Source organism: Emiliania huxleyi (genome assembly GCF_000372725.1).
Source record: "Emiliania huxleyi CCMP1516 chromosome Unknown EMIHUscaffold_155, whole genome shotgun sequence".
NCBI classification, from domain to species: domain Eukaryota; phylum Haptophyta; order Isochrysidales; family Noelaerhabdaceae; genus Emiliania; species Emiliania huxleyi.
This window is the reverse complement of record NW_005201036.1, coordinates 129780-149171: the sequence shown is the minus strand read 5'-3', so window position 1 is coordinate 149171 and position 19392 is coordinate 129780. Positions and strand designations below refer to the sequence as shown.

The window sequence follows — 19392 nt, the reverse complement described above, 5'->3', positions numbered from 1 at the left end:
CCGCACGTCGAGGTAAGGTAAGGTAAGGTAGATTTCTCCACACACACAAAGTGGTGGGGCAAGGGGGGGCGACCCTCGCGCATCTCCACGCCCGGACACGGGCAGGAGCCCCACGGCATTCAAAGTGCAAGCGTTGGCCCGGTCCGCGGTGCACGTGGGTGAGCACGTCGACCGTGGGCGCGACACGGATTTGCTTACCACGAGGGAAGCTTTTAAGTTTTATCCACTGTCGGTCTTGCGAGCCTTCATCGGCCACTTTGACAAATTTGCCGCTGCCCACCTCCAATGGACCACCTCGAGGCGGAGCCACCTCAAGAGCTCCACTCCCACATGGACCAACCCGCAGACTACGTGGCTTTACTCTTCTCGCCGCGCCTTGACAGCCGAAGCCGCGTCCTCCCCCCACCTGCTCAGCGCAAGCTCACGCTCATGCTGCAAGCTTGGACGAGGCCGCTGCTCTATCCCGAGGAGGTGCTGCTGCCAACGTGGAGTCTGCAGCGTGCGGAGTGCGAGCCGCTGCGCCCACGCCCATGGGACGCACAGGACTGGCAGCTTTGCTGGCGCTCGAGAGATGAAATCTACTTAGCTCAATCTACTTAGCAGGGACGCAGCACTCGCCGCGCCGGCCACGGACGGCCGAGGCGCGCTCAGAAGTGGTGGACAGGGGGTCCCTGGCTACCGATAGCTGAAGGGGTCGGAGTCGGCGCGCTGGCACACCCTGGAAAGGGCGGCAGTGATGGCGGGCAGGGCGAGGCCGCCGAGGGCGAGGGCGAAGGCCTCCCACCTGCGGCAATCCACAGTCATCGAGGATCTTCACTGGACTCATCGAGGGTGGGGGGTCGGGAGTGGTTTCGCGGCACCGAATCAGTCCTCGAAGTAGCAGCAGCGATGGCACCCCGATGATGCCGGTCGCAAAAAAGGCGAAGCCAAACTCCGCCCAGTGACGGCCCTTTGGCGTGTCTGAGAACAGGCTGTCGCCGGCACACGCGCGCAGCAGCAGCAGGGGAATGGCCGCAAGGACAAGCGGGACGAGGAGCAGGAGGAGCAGCCACTCGGTTCCCGACTCGACTGGGAAGGCGAGGCACGCGATGAGCTCCATGAAGATCGCGGCCGAAACGACGGCAGCGGTGCCGAGAATGGTGAGAAAGGACATGTGGCAGTGGAATTCGGTCGTCGAGCGCGCTGCAGGCGAGCAGCTCGCCCTCGCGCCGCCGGGAAACCAAGTTCGCTTCTTTTTCAGACAAGCCCGCCCGTGTCTTGTGAGCCTGTTTGTGTCTGTGTGTCGCTCGTGCGTGCCGTCATCATCTGTCCAGCGTCCACCCATAACGCGTTGGTGTCCAGTCCGAGCCTGGCTGTTCTTCACCTTCCTACATACATACATACGCCCGTCGCGCATCGCGACGGCACCGCACCGCGGCGGCACCGCGGGCGAGCGCCACCGCGTCAGCTGAAGCGGCAGGAGCGCGCGCGGGGACGCGGGGCGGCCAGTGCGGTGAGCCCGGCCCTTCTCGGCCTTTGCCCGCCGGCCGCCGCCCCACTCGCTGCCGGCGCAGCCTCGCGCGCCAAGCCCCCGCCGGCCGCGTGCGCCACGCCGCCGGGCGGCTCCGCCTCTTCCGGGACGGGCCGCGCCGCCGCTGGGGGGAGGAGTAGCAGCGCTGGTATGTATGTATGTAGGAAGGTGAAGAACAGCCAGGCTCGGACTGGACACCAACGCGGTATGGGTGGACGCTGGACAGATGATGACGGCACGCACGAGCGACACACAGACACAAACAGGCTCACAAGACACACAGCCAGCGGGCTGCCACACACCCTGAGTTGGCGTACACATAACTCAGGGCCACGTCCTCACTGTCGCCCCCCCCCAGCACTCCAAGGTGCCAAGAGAAACAAACCAGGGCACAACATCACAACAGACGACAGGAGTAACATGCGAGGCTAGAGCAGCTTGCTCCACCTCTAGCAATCTCGCCGTCCGGCGAGGCACGGACGAGACCGTGTGTGGGGTCTAGTGAGGTGTCTATGGACGCCCTCCTCAGAGGCTAGCTGCCTACTGCTAGCCCTATCTCGCACTCACGGACAGTGACGATTCAAAGGGTGAGTGTTTGCGAGCAGAGGCGCGTGGGCTAAATCTAGGCCGCACGTCGTGGCACTATGACGAAGTTAGACGTGCGGCCGCAGCGCGCCCGCCCCAGTCTCGGCGGTGCGCGCGTGTTAGCGAGAAAGTTGCGGGGAGAGCCATGCCCGACTTTTTGAAGGTGAGGCCTCTGCGACGAGTGCCAGCCGCGCTGCGGAGCCACACCCTTCGAGCCGCGTCCCGTCGGCACTGCCCCTGAGTGCGTCCCGCCTTGGCGGCACACACTCTCGACGAGGACAGTCCGGCCTACGGGAACGTGTCGCGCGCCGGCAACGGTTGCGGCGTGGTGGTTTCGAGTACGACGCGAAGATGGCACGACCACCGCCCTGCATCGCAGACCGGGCAAGGAGGGGCCTGCTTCCGTTCCGCGAGGAACAGGAGGTCTCCCCCCCTCCCCCGGCCTGAGCAGCGACGTGTGGAAGGCAGCCCCTTGAGTCGAGGGCGGCGCGACCATTGTGCTGCGTCAAAGGGCAGAGGCCCCGGTCAGCACAGATGGTCTCGCCGCCCCGCTCCGCGCCGCCCGCCGCCGCGCCGCGCCGCCGCCCGATGATTATATGATTATTAATTAATAATTAATTAATTAATAAGTAATTACCCCACCCGCCCCTCGCGAGACTCGCAAGACATGCCACACGCCCCTCGCAAGCGAGGTTGGTAGGCGCCCCTGGCGAGACTCGCGAGACATGCCACACGCCCCTCGCACCTATGACTCGACCAGTGTGCAGGTGAAGAGATGACACCGAGCGTGCGGGCAGCTGGCGGGCGGGAGGGGCAGCAGGAGCAGCATCATTGTCATCATCAGCAGCAGAGGAGCAGTGCCGCCGCGTCGCCGCCGCCGTCCGCGCGCCGCCGCCACCGTCCGCGCGCCGCCGCCGCGGCCCGTGTGCTGCTGCAGCCGCCTCCGCCGCCGCCGCCCGCCTCCGCAGTGCCCTCGCGCCCGCGGACAAAACCAGTCATATATCCACGAGCCGGTTTTGCAGAGCGTACAAGACCTGAAAGCTCTCGGTCTCGGCCTCTCGCATCTGAGATGTGAGAAGTGCCCAGTGGGTTGTTAGTTGGTATTGGCACTGGTACATATCGGGTTGGCACCACACACGGCGCGCCTCACGCAAATGAAAACCCGCCCGCAGAACGTTCCGGCTTCCACCGCGGGGCGCGAATCCCTCAACCCTCCGGGCTCGCAGCCTCTCGCACACGCACTGCTGTGTGTGGCCAACCTACCGGGCTACCGCCAAACGGACGGTGGCGCGATACTGAGCGGACATTACTCTACTTCTCGCGCACTCTCCTCTGTCGGGATCAGGCACGCGCTCGATGGCCCGCGAGTACAAGCAAAGCTTCAAGTCGCGCGTCGGTTCACGGTTGCAGCTGGAGACCTGCACCTGGTGCAAGTCACTCCACCAGCCAAGACTCGAGGGTGAAGCTCTCCGTGTCGATCTCGAGCGCCGCGCTGCCCGCAAACGCTCTCCGCGTCGACCTCGAGGACGCGCTGCTGCCCGCGGCGGAAGCGCCGCTCGCCGTCAGCGGGCAGGCAGAGCAGACGGTGGACGCCTAATCATCACCACATAATATCATGGTACATGGAAATGACAATGAGTAATGACGGTGGGGGCAGACGGAGGATGACGCCTCGTCGCTGAGGCGGCTCTCGACGCTGTCGCTCCGATGCACACCCACGCCCGACGTGTTGTCGTACGGCGAGATCTCGATGAGCGCGTGATCGTCCGCCCCGCCCCGCCTCCGGCCGCCGGAGCGGTGCTCGGGGCGGAGAGCCGCACCGGCGCCGGCGGCGTGCGGGGCTGCGGAATCGAACGCGCCGCCGCCGGTGCGCGGCGTCTCGTCGCCGCCGCCGTCTTCGCCAAAGGAATCGAACGAGCCGCGGTCCTGCAGCTGTTCCTGCAGCTGGTGCTGCCCCTGAGCGATGCGGAGAGGCTTTGGCCACCCGCCCAAGCCGCCGCTGCGCAGAGCGCTTTCGAAGGCAGTGTCGAAGAGTTGCTTGCTGCTGCCGGATCCGGTGCCACTGCCGGCGAGCCGGTGAGCCCTGCGTGGCGGGGTCGCCCGGCGGGGTCGCCCGTCGGAGCGGGCGGCGGCGCGTCCAATCATCGTCTGCCTCTCGATCGAGCGAGGGCGGCGGCAGTAGCGGAGGCAGCAGGCGAAGAGCGCCAAGGCCATGAGCGCGAGGAAGGCGGCAGGTGTCGCCGGGTGCATTCCGTCGCCCGCGACGCCCGTGCTGTTGGAGCTTGTCAGGACGTCGATGACCTCGTCCACCGCGTCGATCCCGTGGTACACCAGAAGTGGCGGGGGCGAGGGCGGCGACGATGGTGGCGGCGAGGGCGGCAGCGGAGAGGGCGGGGAAGACGGCGGCGGAGAGGGCGGCGGCGGCATAGAGGGCGGCGGTGGCGGCGGCATCGATGGCGGCCGCGACGGTGGTGGCGGCGGCAAAGGTGGCGGCGGCAGAGGCGGCGGTGGAGGCGAGAGCGGCGGCGGCGGAGACGGCGGTGGCGTTGGCGGTGGCGGCAAAGGCGGAGGCGGCAGCGCCGGTGGCGGTGGAGGAGAGAGTGGCGGTGGCGGTGGCGGTGCATCGGGCGGCGAGGGCGGAGGCAGTGAAGGCGGTGCAGATGGAGGCTGGGCGGTACAGCATCCGGTGCACGCGCCCGGGCACATTTTATCGACGTCCCCGCAGTAGAGAAGACCGACGGTGTTCAGCTCACCGCACGTCGCCTGAACCGTACAGGTTGTGTTGCACGCGTTTGTTGCAGGCGAACTCATTGTCGAGAGCTTGTCTGAATATTGTCGAGGTGAACGCCCCCCCGGCCTTTCGACAAGCGCCGTGCCTTTCGAAAGAAGAATTTGTGGTCCCCCGCGAAAGAATTCGCGTATGCGTGGGCGACGGCTGCCCCCACCATAGAGTAGTCTCACACGACTCCCACTCCGGCGCCCACCCCACACCCCACCCCGACCCGAGCAACCCCGCCTTCTGGATGGAGCCTCGGGTGCTTTTACGCTTTTGATCGAGGGTCAGGGGAGAGTGCGATTTTTCCACTTTGGTCGTCTCGGCTTTTGCATTTCTCAAATGCACTGCAGGCTTCGCCGGTGCGCTTGTGAATGTTGAATGTCTCACGAGGAGGTAGCGTTGTCGCCAGAGAGTCGTAGCAATTTCTCATGAATTCACCGTCGCAGCCGCGGGCGTGCGGGCACTGCTGAGCACGAGGCTGAGCCCGGAGGTTTTTGCGGCGGCGGCGATGCGAAAAGGTCCAAAAGGATCTGGTGGCGATGAAGTTGGTGGAGCTCAAGGAGGAGCTGGGCTTAGGGTACCCCTAGGCGGTTCTGAGGAGGCGCAAGTACTGAACGCGATAGTTAAACTAAGTTAAAAATCGGGCCGATACGAGGATGGGTACATCGTGTATAGCTATAGGAGTATACCGCCTGCAGCTGGGGTTGCATTTTAAGAAATGAGGAGTTTTGGGGGCTTAAATTGCCATTTAAGAGATTGCAGCATGCAGGGTTGCAGCGGCACGGGGGTCCCTCTTTTAGTGGAGTGGGAGGTGGGGGTTGGGTTTATGCTTTATGGGCGGGGTAGTAGGGTTAGGGTTAGGGTGTTGGGGTTAGGGTTAGGGTTAGGGTTAGTCTTGTTGTGTCTGTACCAAGTGTTGCAGAGTTCTGCGCTGGGATCTGGCCCGAGCGCCGACGAGTAAGACTCAGCCCCCCGCACGCTGACCCCAAGGCCAAATGCCGCCTCAGAGCGCCAGAGCCACCTCTATCCTCTTTTTGCTCTTAACACGCGTGGTAAGCCCAAAGCCGTGTGTGGGGAGGTGAACGCGTCCTGTGTTGAGTGGTGGGTTGGAGTGGTGGGATGTCGTGTGTCGGTGTGTGTTGGGTGTTCGCCGTCTGTAGCTCTGTACGGTTATGCTCTCTATCATGTGGCAACACACGAGACTTAACACACGCGTTGGTTTGACAATCACAAAATCTACCTCAAAATTTGCGGCCGCCCCTCGCGCGCCCTCGAGTGTCGAAAATTGCTCAATTGCTGATCTTTTTGTTTTTGTGCTTTTTGCGGCTCAGTCTGGGGTCGGGCCCCGATCGCGATCGCGGAAACGGCCCCCCCCCTGTATACTAGTACTTTGCCTCTTTGGCCAACCGCCGGTGCGCGGGGGGGCGGAGAGAGAGGGCAGACGACGTGTGTGTGCGAGGCCCGACGCACGCGAGGCGCCAGGTCGACGTCCATATGTCTCTACGGCTTTAGCTCTACGCAGGTGCGCGGAGCCAGAGAGAGCCGCTGCAGAGGTATGTGTTTCAACGAGACACACAGAGGCCGCGAGCGACACCGTCACATGCGCATGCTCGTTCAGCTCAGGGAGCAGACAACGATGCAGAGCCCAGCTCAAACGCCCCCCCTGCCCTTCCCCTGCTCCCCGGTTTGGCGCGCGCGCATCGGGGTCTGCCGGTGCTGCTCCGGGTCGGGCAGCCGTCGGCCGCTCACCAAGTACTCGATCGCCCAGCCGAGCCGCCCTCGGACCGTCTTTGCGCGCCCAAAGTCGATGACAAAGAGCCGCGCGTGTGCCGCGCCCGGCCCCTTGCGGATCGCAGTGAGGATGCGCGCCTTGGCCTCCTGGGCGGCGGCCACCTCGGCGGCGGAGGAGTCTGCGGTGGGAGGCTCGTAGTGGTTGACATCCAGCACGTGAAACATCAGGTTCATCTCGTGCCCGTCTCGGTGCGCGATGTTGAGCGACCGCAGCACCGCCAAGAGGCGCCGCGCCTAAGCGCGGGGAGGGCGCAACGAGGCACGGGTCGGAAGCAGGGCCGCTCACACATTCCCAGCACACGTTGTACGTCAGCACGGAGAAATCGTGTTGGGAGGAGGCGGGGGGGAAGGGGTCGGAGAGGGGGCGGGGGCTCGCCTCCGCCCGCCACGTGCAGACGATCGGCTGCTTGCTGAGGGACGGGTGGATGAGCCACCCGCCGCGCGCCTTTGCAGACGCGAGCTCCCTCGTCTCCCAGCAGAGCCAGCGGAAGAAGGAGGGCGAGGTGAGCCTCGCCATCCCCACGACCCCGTTCTTGCCCAGCGGCCCGCCCAGCCACCGCGAAAAGTAGACGCACGGCGCCACGCCCGCCCCGGCCGCCGCCCGCTGCAGCGCCACCTCCCTCTCAAAGGCTGCTTGCGAGCTCCAGTGACCGTGCTTGATCGCCACCGAGGGGCCGGCGCCGCCCTTCTCGGCGTCCACCCCGCCGGCCCAGCTCCCGCTGTGGTGCAGCTTGACGCCCGGCGCGAGGGCGTGCACGGTCGCAAAGGCGCCGCGCCCCAGCTCCTCGAGCGGCATCCGCGCTCGCGCCTCGCTGTCCTGCAGCACGCGGACGAGCCCGCCGACCGTCGCGCCCGACCGCGAAACGTCCATCGGATCGGCGATGCGAACCGGCCTCGAGTCGCGCCAGCCGAGCACCTCGAGCCGCTCCGCGTCCGTGAGCGCCTTGTCCAACTTCTTGACGCCCTTGCGCACCGCCGTCGCGTTGAGCTCTGCAAACTCGCGGAGGGCCTGCGCGCCGGGCGAGGACTCGAGCGGAAGGACGCCCCCCCCGACCCAGTCGAGGTTTGCCCGCCGGTGTGAGAGCTCCTGGTTGACGCGCGAGACCTCGGCCACGATGACGCCATGCATCTCCCGCAGTGCGGCCTGCCGCGCCGCGGCGTCCTCCTCGAGGCGGAGCCGCTTGATACGCTTCTTCAGGCCTTTGTAGTCGAAGGCGCCTCGAGCGTTGGCGTCACTCGCGGCGAGCGCCTTGAGCGTGGCCCCGAACTTCATCGTAGAGCTCTTTGGGGCTGAACCGCACGACCAGGCGCTCGGTCGGCGATGACCCACCTGCCACTCACGCCGAATCCCAGCCCTAGATCTAGTGTTGGGAAGATCCGCACGACCAGGCGCTCGGTCGGCGATGACCCACCTCACTCCGCCGAATCCCAGCCCTCTGGAGTGTTGGTGTCTATCTGAAGGAGTTACAGGCCAAGTCAGGTTTTTGCTCATGGTGCATTCACTCACACCACCGCAGTACAATCGATTGAGTCCGGTTTTTTTTATGCGTATGATTGTAAGGGCGTGGGGACCCGCCCCAGGACAGGCTCTGGCGTTCGATGGAGCGCTCTGGTGCCGAGGAGAGCCGCTGGCACGAGGTAGATGTGAAGCCACGACGGGTCGATACAGCAGGCCGACCAGAGAGTGCAGAGTGAGCACTGCCCCTCTCCAAGATCGACTCCTGTGAAGAAGCCCGCCTAGGACCATCAAGGGGAGACCAGGTACACTTGACCCGCGCAAAGAGCTAGATGCAGCCGTACCCATTCTACGGCCTCAGAGCGTATGCCTTGCCGCCGGACGGTGGCGGTCGTGTCGGTGGTTGGGCCGTTTTGCACGACGGCTGTGGCGGCGCTCTGGAGGGGAGGGCGGCCATTTTCGGGTGGTGGATGGCCGGCTTTTGAGGTCTTGCAACCCTAGCTGTGACAGCTTCGGACAGCTCGCGCAACCCTAGGAACAGCGGGCCGGCTAGGGTTGAGGCCACACAGCCCGGGACATGACGAGGGTGGTGGAGGTCCGAAATCACGCCGCTATGCCTCGGCTCCAGCGAGGCCTCTCAGGCCCTAGCTCAGGTATATGCAGTAGCCGGAAGCAGGGAACACCCACCCCCCAGCACCAGTCTTCTAGGTGGAGGCGGGCCCGCTGGTATCGTCGGGAAGGTCGAGGAGGGTGGGTGGATGAGCGAGAACCTGACAAGGCCTGCGTTTCACTTTCAGAAACGGTCTCGCAGCGGCAGGCCATGAGTCGTCTCGGTTTCTTCTTCCTCCCAGGGGCACCACCGGGGCGGGTGCTTGCCACATGCCAAGAGTGGCGCAGTGAAGAGAAGCTCGTGAGCAGGGAGAGCAAGATCCTATCTAGAGTGGCGGCCACTTGTCATCGCACTGAAAACGGCAGCTTTGCAGCCGGACGTAAGGTGAGCTTTCCAGGGCGTGTGGAAGCAGCCGCTCGATCCGGTGGCGGTGGATGTAGCGTATGGCGTGCGAATAATACGCGCATGCCGATTGGGGCACGTCTCTCCCGGGCTGAGCGGAGCCGCCCATGTGCAAGGGTGCCGCGAGAGTGGCCGTCCAACCTGACTCCAGGGAAGCACCGTGACAACAGAGCCGTGACGCAAGAGCGAGTCGACAGCCGACCCGGATCGCACCCGGTGGACGGGAGGCGCCCCCTCTCCAGCACACATGCCGCAGCTTTGATCCGAAAGCGCATCGCCGCCGTCGGCGCTCCGTCGCCACCTTGAGCTCTCGGCCCCGCTCGAGCCCGGATCGGCCGCCACCAGCACTCGAGATGGCCGGACTACCGATCGCCACCCCCGACCCCGCCGTCGTCATGGTGGGTAGTGGCAGCGCCACGGCCGTGAATGCGAACACTGCGCGGGAGGAGAGAGCGTAAATCCTCAGTCTTCACTCCGAGCCTCGACGGTCAGAGCGAGAGGGCTCGGCGTCGCACCCTGACTCCCGCCAAGCACCGTAGCAACAGAGCCGTGACGCAAGAGCGAGTCGATAGCCGACCCGGATCGCACCCGGTGGACGGGAGGCGCCCCCTCTCCAGCACACATGCCGCAGCTTTGATCCGAAAGCGCATCGCCGCCGTCGGCGCTCCGTCGCCACCTTGAGCTCTCGGCCCCGCTCGAGCCCGGATCGGCCGCCACCAGCACTCGAGATCGCCGGACTACCGATCGCCACCCCCGACCCCACCGTCGTCATGGTGGGTAGTAGCGGCGCCACGGCCGTGAATGCGAACACTGCGCGGGCGGAGAGAGCGTGAACCGTCAGTCTTGACTCCGAGCCTCGACGCTCAGAGCGAGAGGGCTCGGCGTCCCACACCCTGACTCCCGCCAAGCACCGTAGCAACAGAGCCGTGACGCAAGAGCGAGTCGATAGCCGACCCGGATCGCACCCGGTGGACGGGAGGCGCCCCCTCTCCAGCACACATGCCGCAGCTTTGATCCGAAAGCGCATCGCCGCCGTCGGCGCTCCGTCGCCACCTTGAGCTCTCCGCCCCGCTCGAGCCCGGATCGGCTGCCACCAGCACTCGAGATCGCCGGACTACCGATCGCCACCCCCGACCCCACCGTCGTCATGGTGGGTAGTAGCGGCGCCACGGCCGTGAATGCGAACTCTGTGAAGGAGGAGAGAGCGTGAACCGTCAGGCTTGACTCCGATCCTCGACGGTCAGAGCGAGAGGGCTCGGCGTCGCACCCTGACTCCCGCCAAGCACCGTAGCAAAGCGCCGCGACGCAAGAGCGAGTCGATAGCCGACCCGGATCGCACCCGGTGGACGGGAGGCGCCCCTTCTCCAACACACATGCCGCAGCTTTGATCCGAAAGCGCATCGCCGCCGTCGGCGCTCCGTCGCCACCTTGAGCTCTCGGCCCCTCGAGACCGGATCGGCCGCCACCAGCACTCGAGATGGCCGGACTACCGATCGCCACCCCCGACCCCACCGTCGTCATGGTGGGTAGTAGCGGCGCCACGGCCGTAAATGCGAACTCTGTGCGGGAGGAGAGAGCGTGAACCGTCAGGCTTGACTCCGATCCTCGACGCTCAGAGCGAGAGGGCTCGGCGTCGCACCCTGACTCCCGCCAAGCACCGTAGCAAAGCGCCGCGACGCAAGAGCGAGTCGATAGCCGACCCGGATCGCACCCGGTGGACGGGAGGCGCCCCCTCTCCAGCACACATGCCGCAGCTTTGATCCGAAAGCGCAACCATCGCCGCCGTCGGCGCTCCGTCGCCACCTTGAGCTCTCCGCCCCTCGGCCCCCCGCTCGGTCACTGGTGAGGCGGCAGAACACACATCGCTCTTGCTGTCGCATACCATGGGAGGCGGAATTTTTACAGCTGTCATGAGAGCATGCGTGAATCACACTAACGCCCCTTCACTTTCCCGCCGCCCACCTCGATACACCCCCGCCGCCGCCCCTCCCACGAGCCGAACAAGTTCTTACAGTACTCTGGCGTGATGCGCTCACGCCAGAGCTTCTTCAGCGCCTCGCGCATCGAAGCCGCGTCGGTCCACTGGTCTCTGTAATCGGTCCACAGCAGCCGCTCGGCGTATGCCCAAGTGCTTTCAATCAACGACAAATCAGGCGACCGTGACGGCCAGTCCGTGGTTTGGTTCGGCGCCACCGACTTGATCGCCTCGGCCGTCGCCTCGCCCCTCGCGGTGTGGCCTTGCGTGTGCACGCTCGCGCCATCCTGCTGCCACCACCAGCTGTCTGCGTACCGAGTCCCCGCAAATCTATCCTGGCAATCCCGCAGGAGCCCCTTCTGGCCACTGTACGGTCCGTGGCCAAGCAAAATATCCACATATTCCTCGTTTCCGACGCCCGGCCGGATGGGGCGTGAGCCCAGATGGGCGACGAGGCTGGGGTTGTCCGGATCGCCGCCCGCATGCTGCAAGAGGCGCTCCATGATCGAGGCCTTTGTTCCCGACACGTCGAGGCCAAGTGCCTGGGCGGCCGCCTTCAGCGCGGACTTCTTCACGTTGCGCTCCTTCAAGTAGCCGTGCGCGATGCCGGTAGTCCCGGTAGCAAAGTAGATGTCGGACGCGCCGTACGGCGTGATGGCGGCGTACACGTGCTGTTTGAAGGACGCTTTGCGTAGATCTATGCACCGGGGCTTGCCGTCTCGCGCCCACTTCTTGCCGTAGGGATTTGGCACAAAAGAGCCGCCGCCACCAAAGTACTTTGAGTCGGAGAAGGTTCCCTTCACGTGAAGCGAGCGTCGAGCGGCCCTCTTGCAGAATTCGAGACGTATCTGCCTTCTTGGCGCGTCATTCTCCAGCCCAAGGTCGCCCACGGGCGGCTGAACGCGCCAATCGTGCGCAATCAGCCCGCGGTATAAAGTGGACGTGCTCACGTCAGGCATGTTGAGAGTGGACGCCACGCGGCCGACGCCCGTGCCCATTGGATCGTCATAGAGCGCCTCGCCCAGCGCATCCGCGTCCTGCTCGGTCATGATGGGCGCAGGGCCGCGCCTCTTACCCCATTGCTTGTATGGCGTGCACGCAGAGCGCAGGCGCTTTGCCCAAAGTGCTGCATCTGATGCTCGCGTGTAGCCGGTGGCCGCGGCGGCTTCGGCCGGACTGTACTCTCGAAAGTTGATCAGATACGACGCAGCAATGCGCTTTTGAACGCTCTCTTCGAGCGCCAGAGACTCCATGTCGAGCCGCCGCCGCTTCGCAGCCATCGAGAGCACCAAGGAGCAGGGGTTCGTCACCAGTGACACGCCGTAGCGAGAAAAAGAAAACGAGCTTCGAATATCCGCGATCGCCGCTTTTAAACACCGTGTAGATGGCACGCGGCGCACGCCGCGTACGCCTGCTCGATGCCAAAGGCTTTCCCGCCGCAGACACCCTCCGTGCGGTGCTCGGCTGGGTCACCGGGGGCGGCGCTCTGCTGGATCGGGCGATGAGCCTCGACTCGATCAAGGGCGGCACGCGCCTCACCGACTCGTGTGTGATCCCAGATGCGGCCAAAGCTGCAGGATCCTTTGTTGTCTGGAAGAGCAAGGAGCGGTACGGCAAGCGCTCCTACATACGCGTGCAAGGACGGCGCACCCACCCGCCGTCAGGCATGAAGAAGACGCGGAAAGACTTGACTTGGCCGCGCACAGGGTCAGGCCGCCTTCGCATAGTCCGACTGCACCGCTGGATATGTGCGGCTGTCCACGGGCCTCCGCCGAGCAAAGACCACGAGGCTACTCACATATGCGGTAATTCGGAGTGTATTTGCGCCAGCCACATCCGCTGGCAGCCAAAGCCCGAGAATCGCGAGGATGTGATTTTCCACGCGAAGCCCTGCCGTGCGGGGACGGCACGAAAGAGCTGGTGAGGCAACGGAAAGAAGGTGCCACAGCGCTGATCACCTTTTAAATAGCGCTCTTGATGACAGGGCAGGCAGTTCCCGACGGGGGACACCCGTCCCGGCCCGCTGGAGTAACCGAATGTCCTGTGGGGATCGTGAGTGTAGCTAGCGTGCGGCAGTGTGGGAGATGCCCTCGGGTCGCGTTGAACGCAGGCCAAGTCAGGTTTTTGCTCATGGTGCATTCACTCACACCACCGCAGTACAATCGATTGAGTCCGGTTTTTTTTATGCGTATGATTGTAAGGGCGTGGGGACCCGCCCCAGGACAGGCTCTGGCGTTCGATGGAGCGCTCTGGTGCCGAGGAGAGCCGCTGGCACGAGGTAGATGTGAAGCCACGACGGGTCGATACAGCAGGCCGACCAGAGAGTGCAGAGTGAGCACTGCCCCTCTCCAAGATCGACTCCTGTGAAGAAGCCCGCCTAGGACCATCAAGGGGAGACCAGGTACACTTGACCCGCGCAAAGAGCTAGATGCAGCCGTACCCATTCTACGGCCTCAGAGCGTATGCCTTGCCGCCGGACGGTGGCGGTCGTGTCGGTGGTTGGGCCGTTTTGCACGACGGCTGTGGCGGCGCTCTGGAGGGGAGGGCGGCCATTTTCGGGTGGTGGATGGCCGGCTTTTGAGGTCTTGCAACCCTAGCTGTGACAGCTTCGGACAGCTCGCGCAACCCTAGGAACAGCGGGCCGGCTAGGGTTGAGGCCACACAGCCCGGGACATGACGAGGGTGGTGGAGGTCCGAAATCACGCCGCTATGCCTCGGCTCCAGCGAGGCCTCTCAGGCCCTAGCTCAGGTATATGCAGTAGCCGGAAGCAGGGAACACCCACCCCCCAGCACCAGTCTTCTAGGTGGAGGCGGGCCCGCTGGTATCGTCGGGAAGGTCGAGGAGGGTGGGTGGATGAGCGAGAACCTGACAAGGCCTGTACTTCCTGAAGTAACTACTTACTTTGAGAAGTAACTGTCCCCGCCCCGCGCCTGCAATGGCCCCTAGCCCCCGCCCACAGCTCCCTAGACACAGGGCAGACCTGGACTGGAGCGGACCCGCTCCCTAAAAGACCGGGGAGGGGTGGTGGTCACCGTCGGAGTCGGTGTAGGAGCTCCACCGCGGCGGCCGGGGCTTGTTCTTGGACTTGTGTACGCCTGGCGTATCGTGCACTGGGTCGCGGAGGCGGGGAGACCTCCTGCGCTCCCCAGGCGGCCTCACCGGAGCCTGCGGCGTGCTTGGGCCTGGCAGGGGACGGTGGGGGGTGCGCTCAGTACAGTCGGGGGCGCCTGCGCGCGCGTGAAGGCGTGAAAAAAGAAACGGAGCAATGGCGGAGATCATGCTCAACTGTTGTCGGCGGGCGAATGGGGCGATGGACTGAAACGGACGGCACGTCCTGCTCGGCGGCGCGCGGTGCATGATGTGAGCGCGTGCGGCAGAGGCGCGCCTTGAGGCGCGGCAGCGCCTTGCGGGGCTTCATGCTTCGCCTTCGATCGTGTCGTCACCATGTCGTTGACTCGCTGACCCGTGACAGCTTTGACTGCGCCCGTGACCGACCGGTCGAGTCGAGCGTCAGATGCCCCCAAAGGCTGCAAAGGCAAAGGGAAAGAAGCCCGCTGCCGCCGCGGCGGCGCCGAGCCCGGCGGCGATACTACTCGCGGCAGCATCTACCGGAAGGTTCCAGCGGGCGCCGGCCCCAGGTGCAGCTGGCCCAAGCACGTTGCCGCCGCCGGTCGTGCAAGCGGAGCTTGGAACCGCCGACGACGACACCGACCGGGTCGGCCCCCAGCTCGGTGTCGAGCTCCTCCCGCCGTATCGGCGCGGCGGCAGAGCCGCCCCAGCCGCTGCGGAGGCTCCTGCGGCGGCTGCACCTGCTGCTGCGGGTGAGCCCGACGACGACGAGCAGCCTGACGGCGCGCGCATTCCTGACCTCGAGGAGAGCGACGACAGCGACTGCGAGCTCGCCGAGGAGCACGACGACGGCGAGGAGAACGGCGACACCGCTGCCTGGAAGGAGAACGACCTCCGCCAGTTCTGCGCGCGCGACAGGGAGGGTGGAGACGACTTTGGCCCGCGGCTGGAACAGCTCAACCCCGCGTCGTCGCTCCTCGACTACGCCAAGCACTTCCTCCCGATGGAGTACATTGGCGAGCTCGCCGAGCAGATGCAGGCGAACGGCCGGGCGCGGTGGACCGAGGGCAACGACCTCAACTACAAGAACTGGTTCGTCACCACCAATGACGTGCTCCAGTGGATCGGATGCTGGATGTACATGCTCGCCTTCTTCACGGTGGGGGGGCGAGCAGTTCTTTGCTGACGAGCCAAGCGACGGCTTCGGCCCGACCTACGACTTGAAGACGTGGCTTGGGATTGGTCACCCCGGCGCGCAGCGAGGAATCTTTTGGTTCAAGCAGATGCAAGCGTGCTTCGAGCTGCCAACCTACGGTTCAAGCAGCGACCCGTTCAATGCGACCCGCAAGTTTTGGGATACCCTGCGCGACGCCTTCTTCGCGGCAGTGACGTGCGGCTGGGTCATGTGCTTGGATGAGAGCATGGTCAAGTGGCTGGGACGTGGCATGCCCGGCTTCATGGTGGTGCAGCGCAAGCCGACACCCAAAGGACTCGAGCTCCACACCCTTTGCTGCGCGATCTGCGGCATCCTCATCTGGTTCGAGGTGTGGGAGGGGAAGAAGGCGATGGCGACAAAGCCAAAGTGCGCCGAGCAGAAGGAAAAGCTCGGCTCAGACGGACCGTGGAGGAGCGTCGCGCTCACCCTGCGGCTGGTGGAAAAGTGCGCGTCTCGGGGGCGAGTGGTGATTGCGGACAGCTGGTTTGGCTCTGTCCCGTGCATCCTCGCGCTGTACGACATCGGCCTCTTTGCCGTCATGAACGCAGAACGTCAAGACGGCGCACAAGCACTACCCTAAGGACCTGCTCCTCGACAAGCTTGGCTACGACAAGAAGTCGAAGCTGTGCCCGAAGCAGACGCGCGGCCAGTCGTACGCGTACACCCAAACCTTTCAGAGGCCGAGCGGCACGGTTTGGACTGTGTTTGGGGGGGTGGAGGGGTCCGGTAGCCGGTGTGATGGTCGTTTATCACCCTCCTATCACCCACTTACCGCCCCCGGCCGTGGGGGCCTCTCCAGACGCCGCCATTTATGATTTCAAAGGGTCCTGCCGACGCTCATCACAGTGCGGCGGAGGGGCCGGAGCCGGCGCCGCGGAGGACGAGGATGGCCGTGGCGGACCGGGACGAGCTCTGGGAGGTTCAGTGTCAGTGAGTATATTGTAGAGGCCACCCATGTGCACAATATCTTGACTGAGAGCTAAGCCAGGGGAGGCGATGCCGGGGCCGTACAGCAGCTTGATGGTGTTGCGCCGGCGTGCGTCCCGCCGGCCGCCGGGGCCGGTTTGGACTGTGTTTGGGGGGGGGGAGGGGTCCGGTGGCCGATGTGATGGTCGTTTATGGCCCTCCTATCACCCACTTACCACCCCCGGCCGTGGGGGCCTCACCGGACGCCGCCATTCATGATTTCAAAGGGTCCTGCCGTCGCTCAGTCCGAATCACAACTGGTTGGGTAGTAGTCTAAGTTCTGAGCCTCGCGGCTTAACGGGTCTAAGTGTGGCTAGCCACGCTGGAGTGCTTACGCGGTCTAAGATCAGCGGGAGCCTCTTACACCGGCTAAGTCGGCCATGGCACGCGATATACGGCGCTCGCGCCCAAATTTTCTTCGCCTGCGCGGCGGGCGATCGATCCTCCTCATGCTCAGCAATCGCCGCCTCAGCATCCTCCTCTTCCGATTCTCGTTGCTGCTTCTTGAGCGCACTTCGGCGACATCTAGCCAAATAGTTCTCACAAATAGCCTCAAGCTCAAACAAACGCATGTCAGAGAAGCCTGTGTATGCTGGTCCTCTTTGAACGATCCGCGCGTGAGGTAGCATAGGGCCTTGTTGGCAGCAGCCAGCTTGTTGCGCTGCTTCGTTGCGATGAGCTGATTGGGATCGCAGAAGTGCATGCCAAGCACCGCCACGATCTTGAAGCAGAACACATCGCAACCGCATCGTCCGCACTGCCATCGGCATGCCGCGCCCGCCGCTTCGCCGCAGCCGCCTTAAGGCACGCATAGCGGCAGCACATGGTACGGGTGCGCGTACTTGAGCAGGCGTTGCGCGCCGCAAGTAGCGCACTGGCCCTGGGAGACGGCGATATGGCGTCGTGCGCGGCATACGCTAGTCGGGACCGCGTCCAGGTATTTTTCGGGTAAACCTGGACTTTTGCAGGTATACCCGGGTTTTACCCGGAGTTGGCCTTATGTCGTCTAAGTTCATGGCCCCCGACCATACAGCGTCTAAGTCTGAGCCCGGCTCCGTGCGGGGGCTAAGTTGAGCGCTCGCTCGCTGCAGAGGCTAAGTGTAGAGCGACCCTCTAGCCCTACTACCCAACCATTGAATCACACTGGGGCGGAGCCTACCCTGGCACATGGAGCAACCGAGAATGAGAGGACACAGTGTGATCAGTGGGGTGCCCTGCCCCTGGTGGCTGGTGGCACCAGGCCTGGTGGGTGTGTCATCTTATGGTTTTGTATCAAAAGAATCCTCGCCTTGGGGTCACGATCTCACGCGGTCGCCACCACGCGCACGGGTTTTTTCAACCATCCCCTCCCATCCCCGCCGCGCCCTCCGACGCCTCCCCGCAGCCATCCTCCAGCCCAGTGCCGCCGACGAGGGCCGCAAAGCTGCCCTCCGCGGCGGTGAGGGCACCCTTCCACGGCTCGCCCGCGTGCAGCACCCTCAGCCGCTCCGCCGCCCGCTCGGACAGCTCGTGCAGCCTCGCGCTCAGACGTGCCTAAAGAATTCCAGTGTTGAACTGTGAACAGCCCCGGTGAGCGCACAGAGCATCAAAGCAGGGCCTCTCTCCCATCATCTGGCCCCATCTCGGCGAATCTCGGGCGCGCCTCAAAGAAGGCCCTCTCACAAAACTCGCCGTAGTCGATGGTCCCGCTGCCGTCTCTGTCGGCGGCGGAGAGGACCTCCGCAACCTGCTCCTCGCTCGGCTCCTCGCCCAGGACCCGCCGCAGCAGCTGCCCCACCTCCGCCGCGTCGATCTCTCCGGAGCCGTCTGTGTCGATGGCGCGGAACTGGCGATGCAAATCGAAGAAGTCCGTCTCCTGCCAGATCGGGGAAATCTCGACCACCGCCCCGAGCGGGAGCCATCGCTCGAGCGCGTCCTCGCCGAGAAAAGTGACCTGATCGCCGCCCTCGCAGTGACGCGCCATCACCAGCGCGTCAAGGATGCCGCGGCGGTGGTCGCCGGGTGCGCCGCCAATCGCAGCAACAAACCCATCGCCTCGAGCCTGTGGCGCCCGCAGGCCGACCGTCCACCCTCCCGGCTGCAGTTTGGTGCCAAGCAGCTCGAGACGCACGCAGCAAGCGCCCACGTTGCGGATGGCATCCGGGCTGCGGCCGGCGACGCGTGCTCTCATGAGCATATCGGAGCCGGCGAGCGCGATCTCACGCGCGCGCTGCGCGGTTGCAACGCTCCATCGGATGCCACGGCTTGACCGGGACCACAGCAGGCTCATAGGTCGTGGCGCTCCGCGCTGCTAGCAGCTCTGAAAGCGGCTGCGGCAATAGCCGTGTCAATCGCGGTGTCTCTCTCGAGTCGGGCAGGACCGAGGACGGCCGCCGGCAGAGTACTCGATGTGCGCGATTTTCGCACGAAATGCGCGAAGGGGGACTCCGGGACCGGCGCCGGGCGCGGCGCGCTGCGGGGGGAGGTCGGTGCGCTTCGCCTTTCGGTTAGCTCCCCGGCCGGACCCCGCGGCGCCGGGCGCGGGCGCGTGCGGACCCCTGCCGCCTGCGGTTGCTGACGACCGCCGCACTCATGAAGTGCTCCCGAAGTCGCGCTTTTTCTGTCTTTTCTTTTCTATGGGATCTGCAGCACGCGGGCGCCGTGCGTCGTCTTCAGATTGCAGCGAAGAGCTGCAGGTGCTTCCCCTCGGCCTCGAAGGCGCGCAGCTCCTCCTCGGTGCAGCCCACCACGGCCGAGCAGAAGGAGGGCGTGTCCTTGAGCAGCAGATCGGTGGGCAGCACGTCGACCTTGCCCGTGGCGAGGCAGTAGGCGTGCCGCAGCAGCACGGTGCGGCCGAGGTCGGAGGTGAAGAGGTGCGGCACGCTCGACAAGTCGGACGGCGCCCCCCCGAGCACGCCCGTCCACAGCTCCACCCGCAGCTGCAGCTGCTCGGCCGACTGGGTCAGGATCTGAGGCTCCTGCCGAGGGACAGCCGTACCGCCTCACCGCCACCGCCACCCCAAAGGCAGCCTCCGCCACCCCAAAGGCAGCCCCCC

At 64.9% G+C, this 19392-nt stretch overlaps 5 protein-coding genes across 5 annotated transcripts; 1 reads left to right on the top strand and 4 right to left on the bottom strand.

The window, feature by feature from the left end:
* Positions 1-675: 675 nt before the first annotated feature.
* EMIHUDRAFT_229392 (hypothetical protein) lies at positions 676-1153 on the bottom strand (the record flags this gene model as incomplete). The annotated part of the gene is made up of 2 exons (XM_005786035.1): positions 676-784; positions 861-1153. 2 exons carry the CDS (start codon positions 1151-1153, stop codon positions 676-678), a joined length of 402 nt encoding a protein of 133 aa, XP_005786092.1.
* A 2376-nt stretch (positions 1154-3529) lies between these two features.
* On the bottom strand, positions 3530-4345 carry EMIHUDRAFT_229391 (hypothetical protein; the record flags this gene model as incomplete). The annotated part of the gene is made up of 2 exons (XM_005786034.1): positions 3530-3688; positions 3755-4345. The coding sequence occupies 2 exons, from the start codon at positions 4343-4345 to the stop codon at positions 3530-3532; spliced, it is 750 nt and encodes a 249-aa protein (XP_005786091.1).
* A 2063-nt stretch (positions 4346-6408) lies between these two features.
* EMIHUDRAFT_363818 (hypothetical protein) lies at positions 6409-6916 on the bottom strand. Its single transcript, XM_005786033.1, has one exon. The coding sequence runs from the start codon at positions 6834-6836 to the stop codon at positions 6522-6524; it is 315 nt and encodes a 104-aa protein (XP_005786090.1). The 5' UTR covers positions 6837-6916; the 3' UTR covers positions 6409-6521.
* Positions 6917-14550: 7634 nt separating this feature from the next.
* On the top strand, positions 14551-15971 carry EMIHUDRAFT_229385 (hypothetical protein; the record flags this gene model as incomplete). Its single annotated transcript, XM_005786032.1, has 3 exons — positions 14551-14555; positions 14761-15334; positions 15366-15971. 3 exons carry the CDS (start codon positions 14551-14553, stop codon positions 15969-15971), a joined length of 1185 nt encoding a protein of 394 aa, XP_005786089.1.
* Positions 15972-17692: 1721 nt separating this feature from the next.
* On the bottom strand, positions 17693-18626 carry EMIHUDRAFT_111649 (hypothetical protein; the record flags this gene model as incomplete). Its single annotated transcript, XM_005786031.1, has 2 exons — positions 17693-17890; positions 18075-18626. The coding sequence occupies 2 exons, from the start codon at positions 18624-18626 to the stop codon at positions 17693-17695; spliced, it is 750 nt and encodes a 249-aa protein (XP_005786088.1).
* Between the last annotated feature and the right edge of the window lie 766 nt (positions 18627-19392).